Source organism: Caloenas nicobarica, chromosome 1 (assembly GCF_036013445.1).
Source record: "Caloenas nicobarica isolate bCalNic1 chromosome 1, bCalNic1.hap1, whole genome shotgun sequence".
Taxonomy (NCBI): domain Eukaryota; kingdom Metazoa; phylum Chordata; class Aves; order Columbiformes; family Columbidae; genus Caloenas; species Caloenas nicobarica.
The window spans coordinates 88,334,436-88,348,062 of NC_088245.1; the positions used below are offsets into that span (position 1 = coordinate 88,334,436).

The following is a 13,627-nucleotide window of genomic DNA, read 5'->3' on the forward strand; positions in this document are numbered from 1 at the left end:
GGATGGGATGAAGAGAGAGCTGAGCACCACACTGGCAGCCACACTCTCTTAGGCTGTCGTTGCACATGATCCACTCCAAGAGTCTGTATGTTCTTGTAGCTGTGCCTGTCTTACAGAGGCACACATACAGGAGCAGCTGCTCAGACCCAAGAGACTGGCAAGCTCCTGTCCATCTGTAAGGTCAAGGTTCTGAGGGAGAGAGACACTGACACTAGCTTGGAGGAATGGCAAAGAAGTAAGCCACAGCTGGCCTATATGCACCTTGCTGCACTTCCTGCCAAATCCAGAAACAAGAAGAGTGTATCTTTTAGGTAAATGAGGGCAATGCACGTAATTCAGACAAAATGCAGGCTTCTTCTGGCCTGAACCAGATATAAGGCAGCAGGCTGGTATTGCCATCCCAGACCAACTTTGAAGAGCGAGCACAGTCTGTCCCTCCTTGCGTCTCACCTCTGTCTCTATCCATAAATAGGCTCCATCAGGCACCATACATGTGTTATATACAATCTCTGCCAGTTGAAGTAAGAAGAATGTGATGTATATCAATCGCCTTGATCCTGTGGAGTCTTATAGTAACACTGGTCAATACTACCTCAGGAGTATTTTCTGATTGCTGGCCAAAATCAGCAAAGAAGCCAGAAAGCATTCCACGCTCCAAGAGCCACCATGTTTTATAGTTAAAATGGGATTTTATTTCCTCTTCTAAAGCTATCAGAACAAGTGCCATATGCTCTTAAGATATAATTTTGATTTTCTGCAAGTAGGAAGAAAACCATAAAATCCAGAAGAGAATAGTTTAAAGACCTGGAGAACTTTCAAAACTCACTTATCTTCGCATTGTGAGATTAGTATCTGAACTCTTTAGGACTGACTCTCACTTTGAAAATGTCTTCTATAAACAGTTCATTTTGTACAAAGTGGAAATTTACAGAGAACCTTTTCTCCTCCTGGAACTCTGGCATTTGATATTTCTGCAAAAAGAAAGAGAAGGAGGTCTCCTAGTGCAGTTTCAAGGGCTGCAGGAGCAAATCCTTTCACAGAGCTATACTCTCCCCTGGACAGGCTCTTGCCCAGTGCCACTCTCATCTCCTAAAACCTAGTCCCAGGGGGTACAGGAAAGTACCCCAGTCCTGCAAGGTACCCCACTGCTGCATGTGCTGTAAGGGTACACTGAGGTGAGATATTGAGAAACAGAACTGAAGTCATAACATTTTCAGTTTCTATGTCAACTGAATGAGTAATGAGCCTTACATTAATTGTAAAATTTACCTCCAACTTGTACTGAAATGCAGAGTCTATTAAGCATGGATTTGCTAGTGGCCTTGCTAAAAATGTCAGCGATAATGAGTATTCTAATGCTGGCCAACAACTCCCAGTTTAAAAGCCTGCTTGCAGTTGTCCTGCTTCAATCACCTGGCTGAGATTTTGTTCCAGAACTGAACCTCCTGACATCTACCCATTTCTGCAACCTCTAGATAAGGCTATTTCCTTGTAGTACGAACTCCATACCCTGTTCAGAGGGACAGCCTGAGAACTGCAAACATCTCTTATGTTCAGTTCAACTCACCCACCCTTCTTGGCTGCCCTTGTTCACCTGGTGATGTGATGTGTAAATTAACAGTATGCCTTAAAATGCCATCATGATGCTTATTACACACCACCTTCCAGTACTACTCTGGGCAATATCTAGATAGCATATATTGGTTTTATTTTAAACCAGTTTTGCCCTGCTCAGAGACCAAATGTCCATTTTTTCAGACTCCTGTGAGACAGTCGGACTAATAACGTTAAATAGACAAGATATATTACTGTGCACCAGGCAGACAAGAATCCTTCCTTCTTCATTTGCAGTGCAGATGGGAATTTGAGCTCTGGCTGAAATAAAGGTATATCCTCTCAGGACAGACTGAGAGTGTGGTGTGATACAACCTTGTTAGAAGGACTCCTTTTATTTTAAAAGAGGATTTGGAAACATTAGAATGGCTATAGAAGGCAACACATAAAGGGATAAGGCCAAGCATTTTTTCAAAAGTTGTCTTCAATGTGGAAATCTAAAATCAAGAGCAACAACATTAAACTATAATATACCAGCCTTATAGTTTGCTTAGGGTCTTGGCAGAGCAACAAGTTTGTTAAACAAAAGGATGGGACTGTGGATGCCAGCACTGGCCCCAGTAAAGTCAGCAGACAGCAAGAAGGATGCTGCAACACAGGAGCTGGTACAACTACTCCACCACATAGATGGTGCCAATACAAGGTGGGGCATATCCACATGCTCTCACAAACCCTGTTTTGGAGGCTCCAGGGCAACAGCAAGGCAGGTCAGCCCAGAAGAAACCTTCACAGCACCTAATCAGCAGAAGCAACAACTTTACAGACCACTTACTTGAATGATCGGAGATACTGTGAGACCTAAGAGTATCTGGCAATGACCGAACTCTGCCTCTTAAGTGGGCTCTAGGAGAGTTGGGCATGACTAGACAGTGACCATGGTGAAGTAATATCACAACTAACCTTTCAAGCTGGCAACTGCCTATGATTGGTCTAAATTAACCATGTTCACAGACTAAACTACTCTAGAGGGCTCTAGTCATCCTGGAGTAAATTGCTGTTGACTCAGTCTTGTTGGCTCAATGTTGTTATTGGCTGCTTGGAAACCTCTGTGTTTGGGGATTGTAAATTGCTAGCAAGACATATGTCTACTGTAAGAAATCCCCCACATTCTTGAAGTTCTATTGGAAATGTCAAAGATTAAACAAGCTATGCAGGCTGAACTTCCCTTGAGATGTCCTGGTGTGCAGTTAGGACACATTGGCAGACTGGGAGGGAGAAGCTGGCAATGACACTGCACATACCTGTACTGTCCCAAATACATTTCTGGCAAATGTGAGCCTGAAAACTTGTATCTCTGACTAAGAAAAAAATGAAAAAATTTGGTTTGATTTGACATAAGTTGGGAGGGAAGCAGACTGTTTGTTTTCATGTAAACTGTCATCCCACTTTAAAAGCCAGTGCTTCTCATCGTTGTGTTGCCTCTCAGCCCTCCAAGGATGTATTCACACAGCTAGGGCTATTGCATTTCTAAAACCTCCTTTGTTTGAAACAGGCGGAGCACATAAGGCAGCAATGTAGTTCCATGCCCTGGTTCTATAATGTACTTAAAGATTCCCTCCAAACAGCAAAACCCCCAGCTGTACCTAAACAAGAGTGAAACCATACCTGAGGTATGTAAAAGAGTCCCAGCAGATTGGCCACGGCAGTAGAGATACCAGAACCGGTTGCCCCCACGACTGCAATGGTAGAAGGGATATGTTCTGAGCAGTTGCAGAATTCATCCAGATTCAAGGAGTCTATCTTGTTCTGGGCCACAAAACTCAGTGTGGCCTCAAGGGCTTTAGAGACTGTATTGCAAGTGTCAAATATCCTGTATCCTAAGGTCATGTTGGGAAGGAGAGTTGGGCTACTGTTTATTTCTTCTATGGCAAAGATCATAGCCTGGAGCCAGCGGAAGCCTCGGAAATTATACCTGGGGGAACAAAAATAAAAATAGAGTGAGAAGGAGGGAAACAGATGAGAGGAAATAAGGACTGAGACAAAAAGAGAATTAAGGATTCCAGATACAAAAAGCAAAAGCAATTTTAGTTCATTCTTGTACCCTACTAAATTTAGAAAGTTTTACTTTTGTCTTCAGTGGTTACAGAAGAGGTGTGTATAATGCTACAAGGCTTTGTTCTGGTTTTCAACTCTTCGGTTTGGGATCTCACTTCAGAGGTTGTGAGAATGAGGTCAACTTTTCTAAGTCCCCTACAGTCTGGGAATGTCAACAGAGAGCATGCCTGGAGTGTCCCTTCTGGCCTGTCCCTTCTGCTTGGGACACTAAAACCGGATCTCACAATTCCTGACCAAATGCCCTGACACAAGGCTACATCTACCAGGTTTCTCCTTCCAGGGTCCTCTGACACTTTTCTGAATGCAGATGGCAGTGTCTGCAAAGCCTGTGCTGAGCATCATGCTGCCAGGACTTGGGCTCAGGGATACTTGGTGTGTCAGCTCTTGGTGGCTTTAGGCAGAGTGAGCCAAGACACAGCACTGGTGTGTCCCCAGGTGCACAGGTGCCTGGGAGCTCTGCTCAGGGAAATCTGGCCTCACATCACACACTTCACACTGTGAGAGAGGGCACAGTCAACCTTTTTATGCCAGAGAACAAAGACATGCTATAAATGTAAATCCTAGCTTCCTAACTTGTTAATTAGATACTTCAGTGTTCTCATTAAAGGAATAGCTTTTCTCTTTGGTAGAGTGCTCTCAAACATTTGCTTTAGACAGGATCTCAGAAGATGCCATTAGAGCTGGCCTGTGAAACTGAAGATGTTTTTTGAAGCCTACTCTGTTCTCTAAAATGGAGCAGCTGATTTTTCTGTTTCTCCCTTAGCTGTGCATGGAGCTAACCCAGAGTTGGGGAGTGGTGGCAAGAATGTGCTGCAGGACCTGGGAGTCCCTGTTTAGAGCATCGCATGGGCTGGCAGTGAAAGAAGCTGATGTGGAGTGAGTGACTAATCCAAAAACCAGAAAAGCTTCTTTGTGGAAAGCAACAAGAAGAAAGTAGCTTTGATATGTGTTATTCTCAAGCTTTACTCACTGTGTTTTTTCCTGTTAAAAACTGGTTGTGTGCCTGGGAAGCTGCCATGTTTTAGGATAATTCACCCAGAATAGCAGAATCTTTCATGAACTGAAAGCTGTCTGTCGTGGTTTAATCCGAGCTAGCAATACAACCACGATAGCTGCTCACTCATCCCCTCCTTCCCCCACCCAACAGGGGAGAGAATAAAAGGGAAGAGAGAAACTTGGATGGAGATAAACACAGTTTAATAAAATAACAAAATACTAATACACTACTAGTAAATACATATTTAAAATAGAAAAAAAAAAAACTCAAGGCAATTCCTCACGAACTCCATCCACAACTGAGCAGCCAGTCCCAGGAAGCGGCACTCTGGTCCCAAACAGAGAAAAAAGAGGAAAAAAGACAGAAATGCCCAGAGGCCTCTGCAAAACGGCAAAAAGCTGAACTAAACATCCCAAACCAAAACTCCCCTGTCTCCAGAAAAAAAGAGCAAAGACAAAAAAAAACAATGCACGCAAGAGAAAGTGCTCAAGAGCCAGAGTAAGAAAGCCCCCAAGACAGAGAGACTGGAAGATCCTCCCACTCTCTTTAAATCTGAATCATGACGCTAATGGGATGGAATACTCTTATTGATCAGTCTGGATGTCAGTCAAGCTCTGCCTCCCTTCCTCAATGCCTCACACCTGTGGGCAGAGCGCTCAGAACATCCTTGGCTCTCAGACCAGAGCAATTAAAAACATTAACTCTGTGCTGGGGTGTCATCTTCTTGTTCTCAAACTAAGTCCAAATAATGACCGTGCTAGCTGTGGAAAAGAAAGGTTTCTAACTGCACGAAGAAAATTAACTCATTCTCAGTCAAACCAGCATACTGTCCTTCCTTGTAATGCACTACAGGTCAGGAGAGCAGTTAGTTCACAGTTTTGTGTTGAGTTGCAGCTGGAAACAATGCAGTGTCAAAGCTGTTATGCTTGAGAACTATTAGGAAAACTGACAGGTCTCAGAACTGGAAGAGCCTGTGGAAATAGCCTGCCCAAGAACAGGTTCTGTAGGAAATGGTAAATTTTAGGTTTCACATTTTGAAATGCTTTGAGAGATGTTTCCATTACCAAGGTGAAGATTTCTAAACATAAGCTTCATGAAATCATGAGCTTCCAATCTCTGAGATATTCCTTCCCCTCTACTCTGCCCTGGTGAGACCTCATCTGGAATATTGTGTCCAGTTCTGGGCCCCTCAGTTCAGGAAGGACAGGGAACTGCTGGAGAGAGTCCAGCGCAGGGCCACAAAGATGATTAAGGGAGTGGAGCATCTCCCTTATGAGGAAAGGCTGAGGGAGCTGGGGCTCTTTAGCTTGGAGAAGAGGAGACTGAGGGGTGACCTCATCAATGTTTATAAATATATAAAGGGTGGGTGTCAGGAGGATGGAGCCAGGCTCTTCTCGGTGACAACCAGCAGTAAGACAAGGGGTAATGGGTTCAAGCTGGAACACAAGAGGTTCCACTTAAATTTGAGAAGAAACTTCTTCTCAGTGAGGGTGACGGAACACTGGAACAGGCTGCCCAGGGAGGTTGTGGAGTCTCCTTCTCTGGAGACATTCAAAACCCGCTTGGACGCCTTCCTGTGTAACCTCACCTAGGTGTTCCTGCCCTGGCAGGCGGATTGGACTAGATGATCTTTCGAGGTCCCTTCCAATCTCTAACATTCTGTGATTCTGTGATATACAACCTGAACATTTTTAATTGCTGGATTAAATGATTTGCTTCCAAAGTTGATGTTAGCTATGTCTGACTTCTTTAAAGCTGAATGAACATAGCCACATTACTTCCATTCTAGGAGTTTTATCTGATTTATCTGGGATCAGAAGTTCTAAAGATATCACATCTAAGGTTTGTCTTTGAGTCTTAAATAATTTATTCAACTTTATTTCACCTGTGCCAGACATCTTTGGTCAACTTCCAAATAAGGTTCTGCTCTGAGGTTGTACTTCGAAGACAGTATGATTTCATTACGAATCTCTTCAAGTCAAAAAATTGGAGGCCAATAAAAATCCTTAGTTATCATTTCTGACCAAAGAGACAGCTAGCTATTTTAAGATCACTCTGAAGAAAATGGACACTCTTTAGAACATGTGAGTATGGGTTACAGTTAAAAGTACTTTCGTAATTTAGAATTTTTTTTTCTCTAGTTCCAAACCATTAAGGAGCAAGATGCAATGGGAGAGCTCTGAAATAATGTTTCAGAGTGAAAAAGGTGGTGAGTGTTTGTGCACAAAAAAAAGATGTGCCGAGCACACCATGCTGCCTCATGCAGTCAGTAATGCTCACTGGGATAAATGGCAGCAAGGAGGGGTTTTGTGACACTTCTTAAAAAGCTAAATGTGTTTACAGGTATTTTTAATTAAAATTAAAATAGGATTTGAAACAAGGAACTGTATTAAGGCTCCTCATGTAAAAGAGAAAAATCTGAAAGCATTTTCTATACTTAAAGGGAAGACTGCTGAGAAGCCGGGAAGTTCAAAGTTACCACTGTACCACTGTGAAAAACTTCACACCTTCAAGTATGTGTAAAAGTAAATTTAAGCCTGCTCACATTAAATTATGCAGGTGGATTATGACACAGAATTATTTTGCCTTCTTGAGAGCAATTTGGCTTATTTTTTTTTAAATGCAGCAAGGTGATATCTTCAAAAGAGTGAGAACTGGACTGTCAGAGAATGTGTTGCCATTTCATTCAGTAGATGCAGACTAAGGCCCATGATGCACAATTGCCTTTATTTTCTTTTCTGACATATGTCCCTGATCAATGTTTATTTACAGCATAAGGCCTATACTTCAGGTACTTGAGTTTGGATTGGTTTTATTTTGGAGGGGAAAGGAGGGCAGAGGGTGTTTTCTGGGAGTTAGACTCCAAAATGTCTTTGAAATGCTGTTGATAATTTACCTCAAACTAGGCTGGGCAGGAGACCTGCAGTTCTCTTCAGTTGCACCTCTGCTGATAGCAGCATCAGCAGGTGAGGAGAAGAGGATCAGATGGGATGGAGACAAACACAGCTAGCTCTGTCTTCTCTAACACCTGATAGAGCTTCAGACAAGGTCTCATTTTGTTAACTGATAGAATGTTGTATCAGTACTGTACCAGCGCTAACACAGATATGGTCAGATGAAGGCAGTCCCACTAAAAGAGTCTAAATGAAGCGAGATTTCATGATTCCTTCAATCCATGTGAATTATCCCGTGTGGATAAATTCTCTCCCATTGTACTGTAAGACCCCAGCAAAGGGCTGCAGATAGGCTCCTCTTGGCTTGCTGTGTGCATGAGTGACAGGTAAGAGCAGCCTTTGAACCTGGCAGCAGATTACACCGAGCCATCTGTCTCCTGTGTGATGTTGCTGCTTGCTGCTGCTGTGACTAATATTACTGATCACTGGAATGCTCTACAGAAATTTGACCAGTCATTTCCATGAATAAACTGCAAAGGATTTGCTAACAGAAGCAAACTTTTCATTAGATTTCCAGAAGCTTTAAACAGCCACTGATATTTTCATGGTGGAAAATACGCATAGTCCAAAACTTATTTTCTGACTTATTACTTTACAGGCATGTTGGCATGCTTGATAAGAGCTTAATGTAAAGAATTCAGTGTCCAAAGTGCACTCAGTTCTTTAGCCTGTTCTCCCACCTGTCAGAGTATGCAACCCACTGATGTGTCTATTCCCAGGCAGGAGCACAAACAGGGAAAGAGAAATCAGAAACAATTCCTCCACAAATCTTCATCTTAATCTTCACATCTCCAGGGGTCACAGGGTCCAATTATCTTCGCAGTGACCTAGTTTGCTACATAGCAAACTAAAAAGATTCACTGATTCCTGTAGGTTTCTTTCTGTTTGGTATAAATGTGTCTATGCAGGGGGTCTCAGGATGGCCTAAATGTCTCTAGACAATGTTACAAAGTAAGGGCATATAATTTAAGAGATCTAAGTTCACTGCACGGTTTGAGCTCTCTGTAGCTCATTTGTCTGCTTTGGTTTCAACAGCTCATGCAGTCTGGATCCAGCGGGGAAGCTAGTCCTGATCCCTGTTCGTCTCCACAGAGGAGCAATTCACAGCCTCATGTGAATTCATTACCTTCATTTATCAAAACTACATTAAAAGCAATAGAATATGAAGGAAAAGAAGAATCCCATCTTGGATACGTACATTTATTCAAGAATGGTGGCAAAGCCTGCGTATGCCTCTTGGCTCACACCAGGACTCCCCTTTCTCTAGTGGCTGTATGCACATACTAATTTCTCTGTCCTCTCTAGATTTCCAGTACATTCATTACATGTTATTGCTGCTACAACCACTGCTATTACTAAGCTACGCAAAGGGGAGACCTTCAGTCGCCTGTGGGATTCCTGCAGTCAGTAGGTATAATGAGTTGCTTACCACTCTTACAAGCAGGGGCTATCGGTAAGGGGTACTGCGCAAACCAAAGAAAATTAAAAAACAAAACAAAACAAATGAACAAACAAACCCCAAAAAAACAAACAATGACAAAAAAAAAACCCCAAACCAAACAAAAATGACAACCAAAAACCAAACAGAAGGTGGGTGGAAGAGAAAAAAGGAATAATCTGGCTTTAGGGAAGAAGTTCTAAATATCATGTTACGCATTCAGTTCTGCAGTGGGATTAGCAAATACATCCACAAGGGGTAGAATCAAAATTCTCTGTTCTCTCAGGACAGACAGACTCAGTGAGCTAAAGCATCCCGGAGCCACGCTCTGTGAAGTCCTGCACTATAACATCGCAACGGTGTCTCATCACAGTTTCACAGCCTGAAAGCTATGTGTCACCATGTGGGACCTTGGCTAGACCACTGATCAGAATATGTATTAAAAATGATGACCTAGTGACACCATGTTGGCAACACTGTATCCCAGCTCAGTAAAGTGATATCCTCACTGCAAACAGTCCATTACAGTAAGAGGAATCTGTGAGTATCACTCATCTGCGCAATAATGCTAACAATAATACTAATGATACTACCACCATCACTACTGCTAATCTACCTGAAATCAAGAACGGATGGAGAAATCGAGTTAAGAATAGACCTCTGTGGGTGCTGACAGAGAATGGGGGTCAGGGGCTGCTTGTGCTGTGCTCAGCCTCTGCCTCCACTGCACACATCAGATATGCATCTGCAAATGTTACGAGGAAAGTTGCTGCCACAGCAGCTGAGGCATACAAAGACAGAAGGTGTATTTATATCAAATGAGGGATACTTCGTTGCTTAAACAATAAGCCATGTAAGTATTTCTGAAACGGAGGTAACAAAATTGCTCTCCTATCTGACATTTGGTGAGGCAAAATAATGAGTAAATTTTCACTCTACAACTCAGTGCTTAAAGCGTAAAGATGCATTTTCAGTAGAATCAGCACAAAAAGAACAGAGAACACATCTTTACTGTTCCATTTTCCTTTCACTGCTGAATTATGTATATAGTTTTCCAAATAATCATGTGCAAGGTGTGCATAGTAGGTCTGTCAGTATGCATGCCAAGCTGGGGAGAAAGGTGCCATGCCACAGGAGTACGACGACTGTGAAAACTGAAAAAGTGGAGAGAAAACATTTTGAGAAGCCCTGTTTGGGAGAAAAGGTAAGGCACTGAACACAGCTAAATGTGTGGGAAGATACTCAAACAACACAGATCAGGTTGAACAGTCCTCAGAAGAAAGGAAAGCCACATTATCTTGAATTGTTTGATACTGAATTCCGGAAGAGACAAGGGCAAACCACCCACAGGGTTTCACTGGGACCCTTAGGTCTGCTCTTGGTTTCAAAGCAAGGAGCTTGTTGTGTGGTCTGATGACTTTTTGCTGTTGCCACCTAATGTAGAAATACGAGGAAAGAGAGAGGATACCCACATACTCCTAGGGCGACCTAGATCTAATTTTCTATGTGATATGAGACGTATTTTGCTATGTAAAAAAGAGATTAAAAGCTGTACACAGCCATCTAAAAAAGGTATAAAACTGATTGGCCTCAGCTTTGAAAAGATACAGCAGTGCTAGAGAAGGCTCAGAGAAAGGCAACAAGGGCAGTCAAAGCTATGGAACAGATTTAGCATCTTTGGTTTGACCAGGTACAGCCATGTTTATGGTCCTCTGGTGGATTGCCTACCCCATAAAAGTTTTTGACACTGCAAGACTGGGGAGATTTTACTTTGGAAAGAAACTAGGGACTTTTTTTTTTCCTTCTCCCCAGAAAATATGAGTTTGCTCATTCCAGACTAGCCGCCTGCCCAGAAATGAGGAAGCTCAAATATTATATGAAAAACTCTAACTCATGACTCAAAGACAATGTACTGGGCTCTTAGGTCAGCATGCACAACCCTGCCCCCCAGCTACTTCCTAATCATGTAGTCCAAAACCAAAAAGACCACTATGGTTGTGTCGAGAGATCTCTGTATAAGTCCAGCCAGGGGAATTTTCTGACTTAAATTCTGTTTAAAAAAGAAAATCCTTTCAGAAAAAATATCTACTCTCCATTTAACATGTACCAATAACAAGGAATACTTCATAGCACATAAACTGCCCCATGGATTAATTATCTTCATCATTAAAATCTGATGACCAGTCTCAAAAAGCCTTCCCAGCACAATCTCTTTTGAATTAAAACTTTCCCGGAAATGGACATTTTCTGGTAAAGACATGCAATGAAGGAACTTCTAGTCATCTCTGGTCCGATCACCCCCTCATTCCCATTGTAGTTGCTGCTACTACTTCTGCAGCTAAATCTCTGCCTTTCCTTAAGTATTCTCTCTCCATTTGCATTGTGCTATGAACTCACAATTTATCCATTTCCTTGAAGGAGTGCAGCAACATGGCACAAATGACTCTTTAGTCAACTCCTCTCTTTCGCACCTGCAGCTTCTTGGTGCAGGAGTAAAAGGAACACGGATTTTACCCAGGCAATCAGGTGGAGGATGCCTTTTAACAGATCAAATGCCACCAGAAGGATCTCCCATTGTGTCCTTAAAACAGCTGGTCTGGCTTTTCAGGATTTGCCTGTTGTTTGGCAACCACGCACTTGCAGTATTCATGGGGGAATATTCTCCTGTGATTCATTCTAATAATGCGACCATGTCGAGGGAGTCACTGAGGCTGACCCAGCGCAGACAGAAGTGAATGCTGTGTTCAGTTTGCAAATATCTGTACTGTCCTGCCTGCCACATGGAGCAGGTGAAGAAGACAACGGAGCTGAAAACACCCATTGCTTTTCAGCATTCTGCCTTTAAAAAGCGGCATCTGGGAGAGAAAAAAAATGCTGAAACAAACTGAACAAGCTTCTTGCTCCATGAAGTGGACATTCCATATACATTGAGTTCATTACTTTTGTGTGCACGCACAGAAGCCAAAAGAAACCCTGCTTAATTACGCTTCTTTCTGTGTGCTCCCTGTGAGAGCATTTGGGGCTGATCTCACAACCTAGGTGGATGTGTCCTGCTCAGTGCCTCACTGAGAAACTGCACCTGGAATCTGTAAGCATAGCAGGAATGCTGTCAGCCATACTTCGTTACCATCTGCAACAAAACTGTACCAGATTCCCAGTCTAGGATGAGCGCTCCAAGTAACTCCAGATATACAATTTTTCGCATATGGTTACTGAAGAGGTCTCATAACACTGAAGTGTTTTCCCCTGCATGGTCATGACAAAATTCCACATCAATTTCTAATATTTTGTTTATATGACTTTTCAGTTGCAATCAGTTTCTGTCATGCTTTCCAATTGTTATGTCTATTATGTGCAGGGTTACAAGGTTAAAAATTCCTCATGTTTCATCATAAAACTGGGTATGCTGCGATAATAAGATAATTTGTTTTCGTGTGCATTTCTCCCTCCAGGGTTAACTGCCAAAGACTTAAGACAAAGCCTATATGCACTATTTACACAGAAGAAAACAACTTTGAGTGAGGAAAGCCTGGGTAAGGAGTTCAAGTCTGAGACTTTGTAAAGATCCTAAAGAAACATCTGTGTGTTCAGTGGGATTTTTCGAAAGCAGTGACCTATCTCACTTTCACCTATTCACTTGTTTAGGCAACAAAATAGCTGGTAAAGTCTTAGAAGATGAGAGGCAGAACTGGAAAAAAAACCAACAAAAACACCCCAACCAACACAAAACACCACAAATTTTATTTTTAAGCTATTTTGCCATGCATGACTGTAATCAAATTACTTTAAGGGCAATATGGTTTATTTTCCATCCTTCTTCTAGGAAAGCTATTTTTCAGATACTATTAAAATGTCTACTGTGAATGGCCAGATAGATCAGTATATTTTTGTTTTGATAGCTTTGGGTAATACAAAGATTGTCCTCTTTTACTGTCCAAATATTGTTTATGTTACTATTTAACATATGTACTTCCTGTCTTACACACTTGTATTTTCTGTTATTTACACCATACCTTCCCTTTGCCTCTACACACATCACATCACAGACCCTATTTACGCAGTGTATAGCATGTCACCTGGAGTCAAGAAAGGTCAAGACTTCCCCACCAAAACTTTTTATTTTCTCTTTTTTGTGGCTTACCTTATACACTCCCCTGATTCTGGTCTTGATTTTAGATCCTGGTCTTTAGCAGCCACTCCAAAATGAATGGGGAACAGTCCTCCGAGAATAATATCTCCCTTCTTCTGTGCCCGTTGGTTTGGCCCATAGGCAGCTGTGTTCCAGGTAAATAGCAAAAGAACCAAGCAGCAGCTATATAAAGTCATTGTTCCTCTTTTCACCAGGGGGTTATAGGATGCAAAACTGGAAAAGGTGATGTAAGAAAGCAGACTTTGTAATGTCTAAGCTTTTCCTTTCCTTAATATAGCACAGAGAGGACTTGGGACACATGTCTGCAGGGAGATAGGCAACAGGGTAGGAACCACAGTGCTGGTATTTCTCCCTCTGTCTTCTCCATTGCAAAACAACAATTCAGCAGTTCTTCTTTCTTCATAACCACAGCATCATGG

The 13,627-nt window shown here is 42.2% G+C and overlaps 1 protein-coding gene across 2 annotated transcripts in view; it reads right to left on the minus strand.

Annotated features, from left to right (window-relative positions):
* LOC135995236 (extracellular calcium-sensing receptor) overlaps positions 1-13,384 on the minus strand; it is a 43,356-nt gene extending 29,972 nt beyond the window's left edge. For both annotated transcript variants that reach the window (XM_065646386.1, XM_065646395.1), the window contains exons 1-2: positions 13,200-13,384; positions 3,220-3,526 (exon numbers count right to left, since the gene is read on the minus strand). In XM_065646386.1, coding sequence (XP_065502458.1) covers positions 3,220-3,526; positions 13,200-13,384 — 492 coding nt within the window. The remainder of the gene's footprint in view (positions 1-3,219; positions 3,527-13,199) is intronic.
* Between the last annotated feature and the right edge of the window lie 243 nt (positions 13,385-13,627).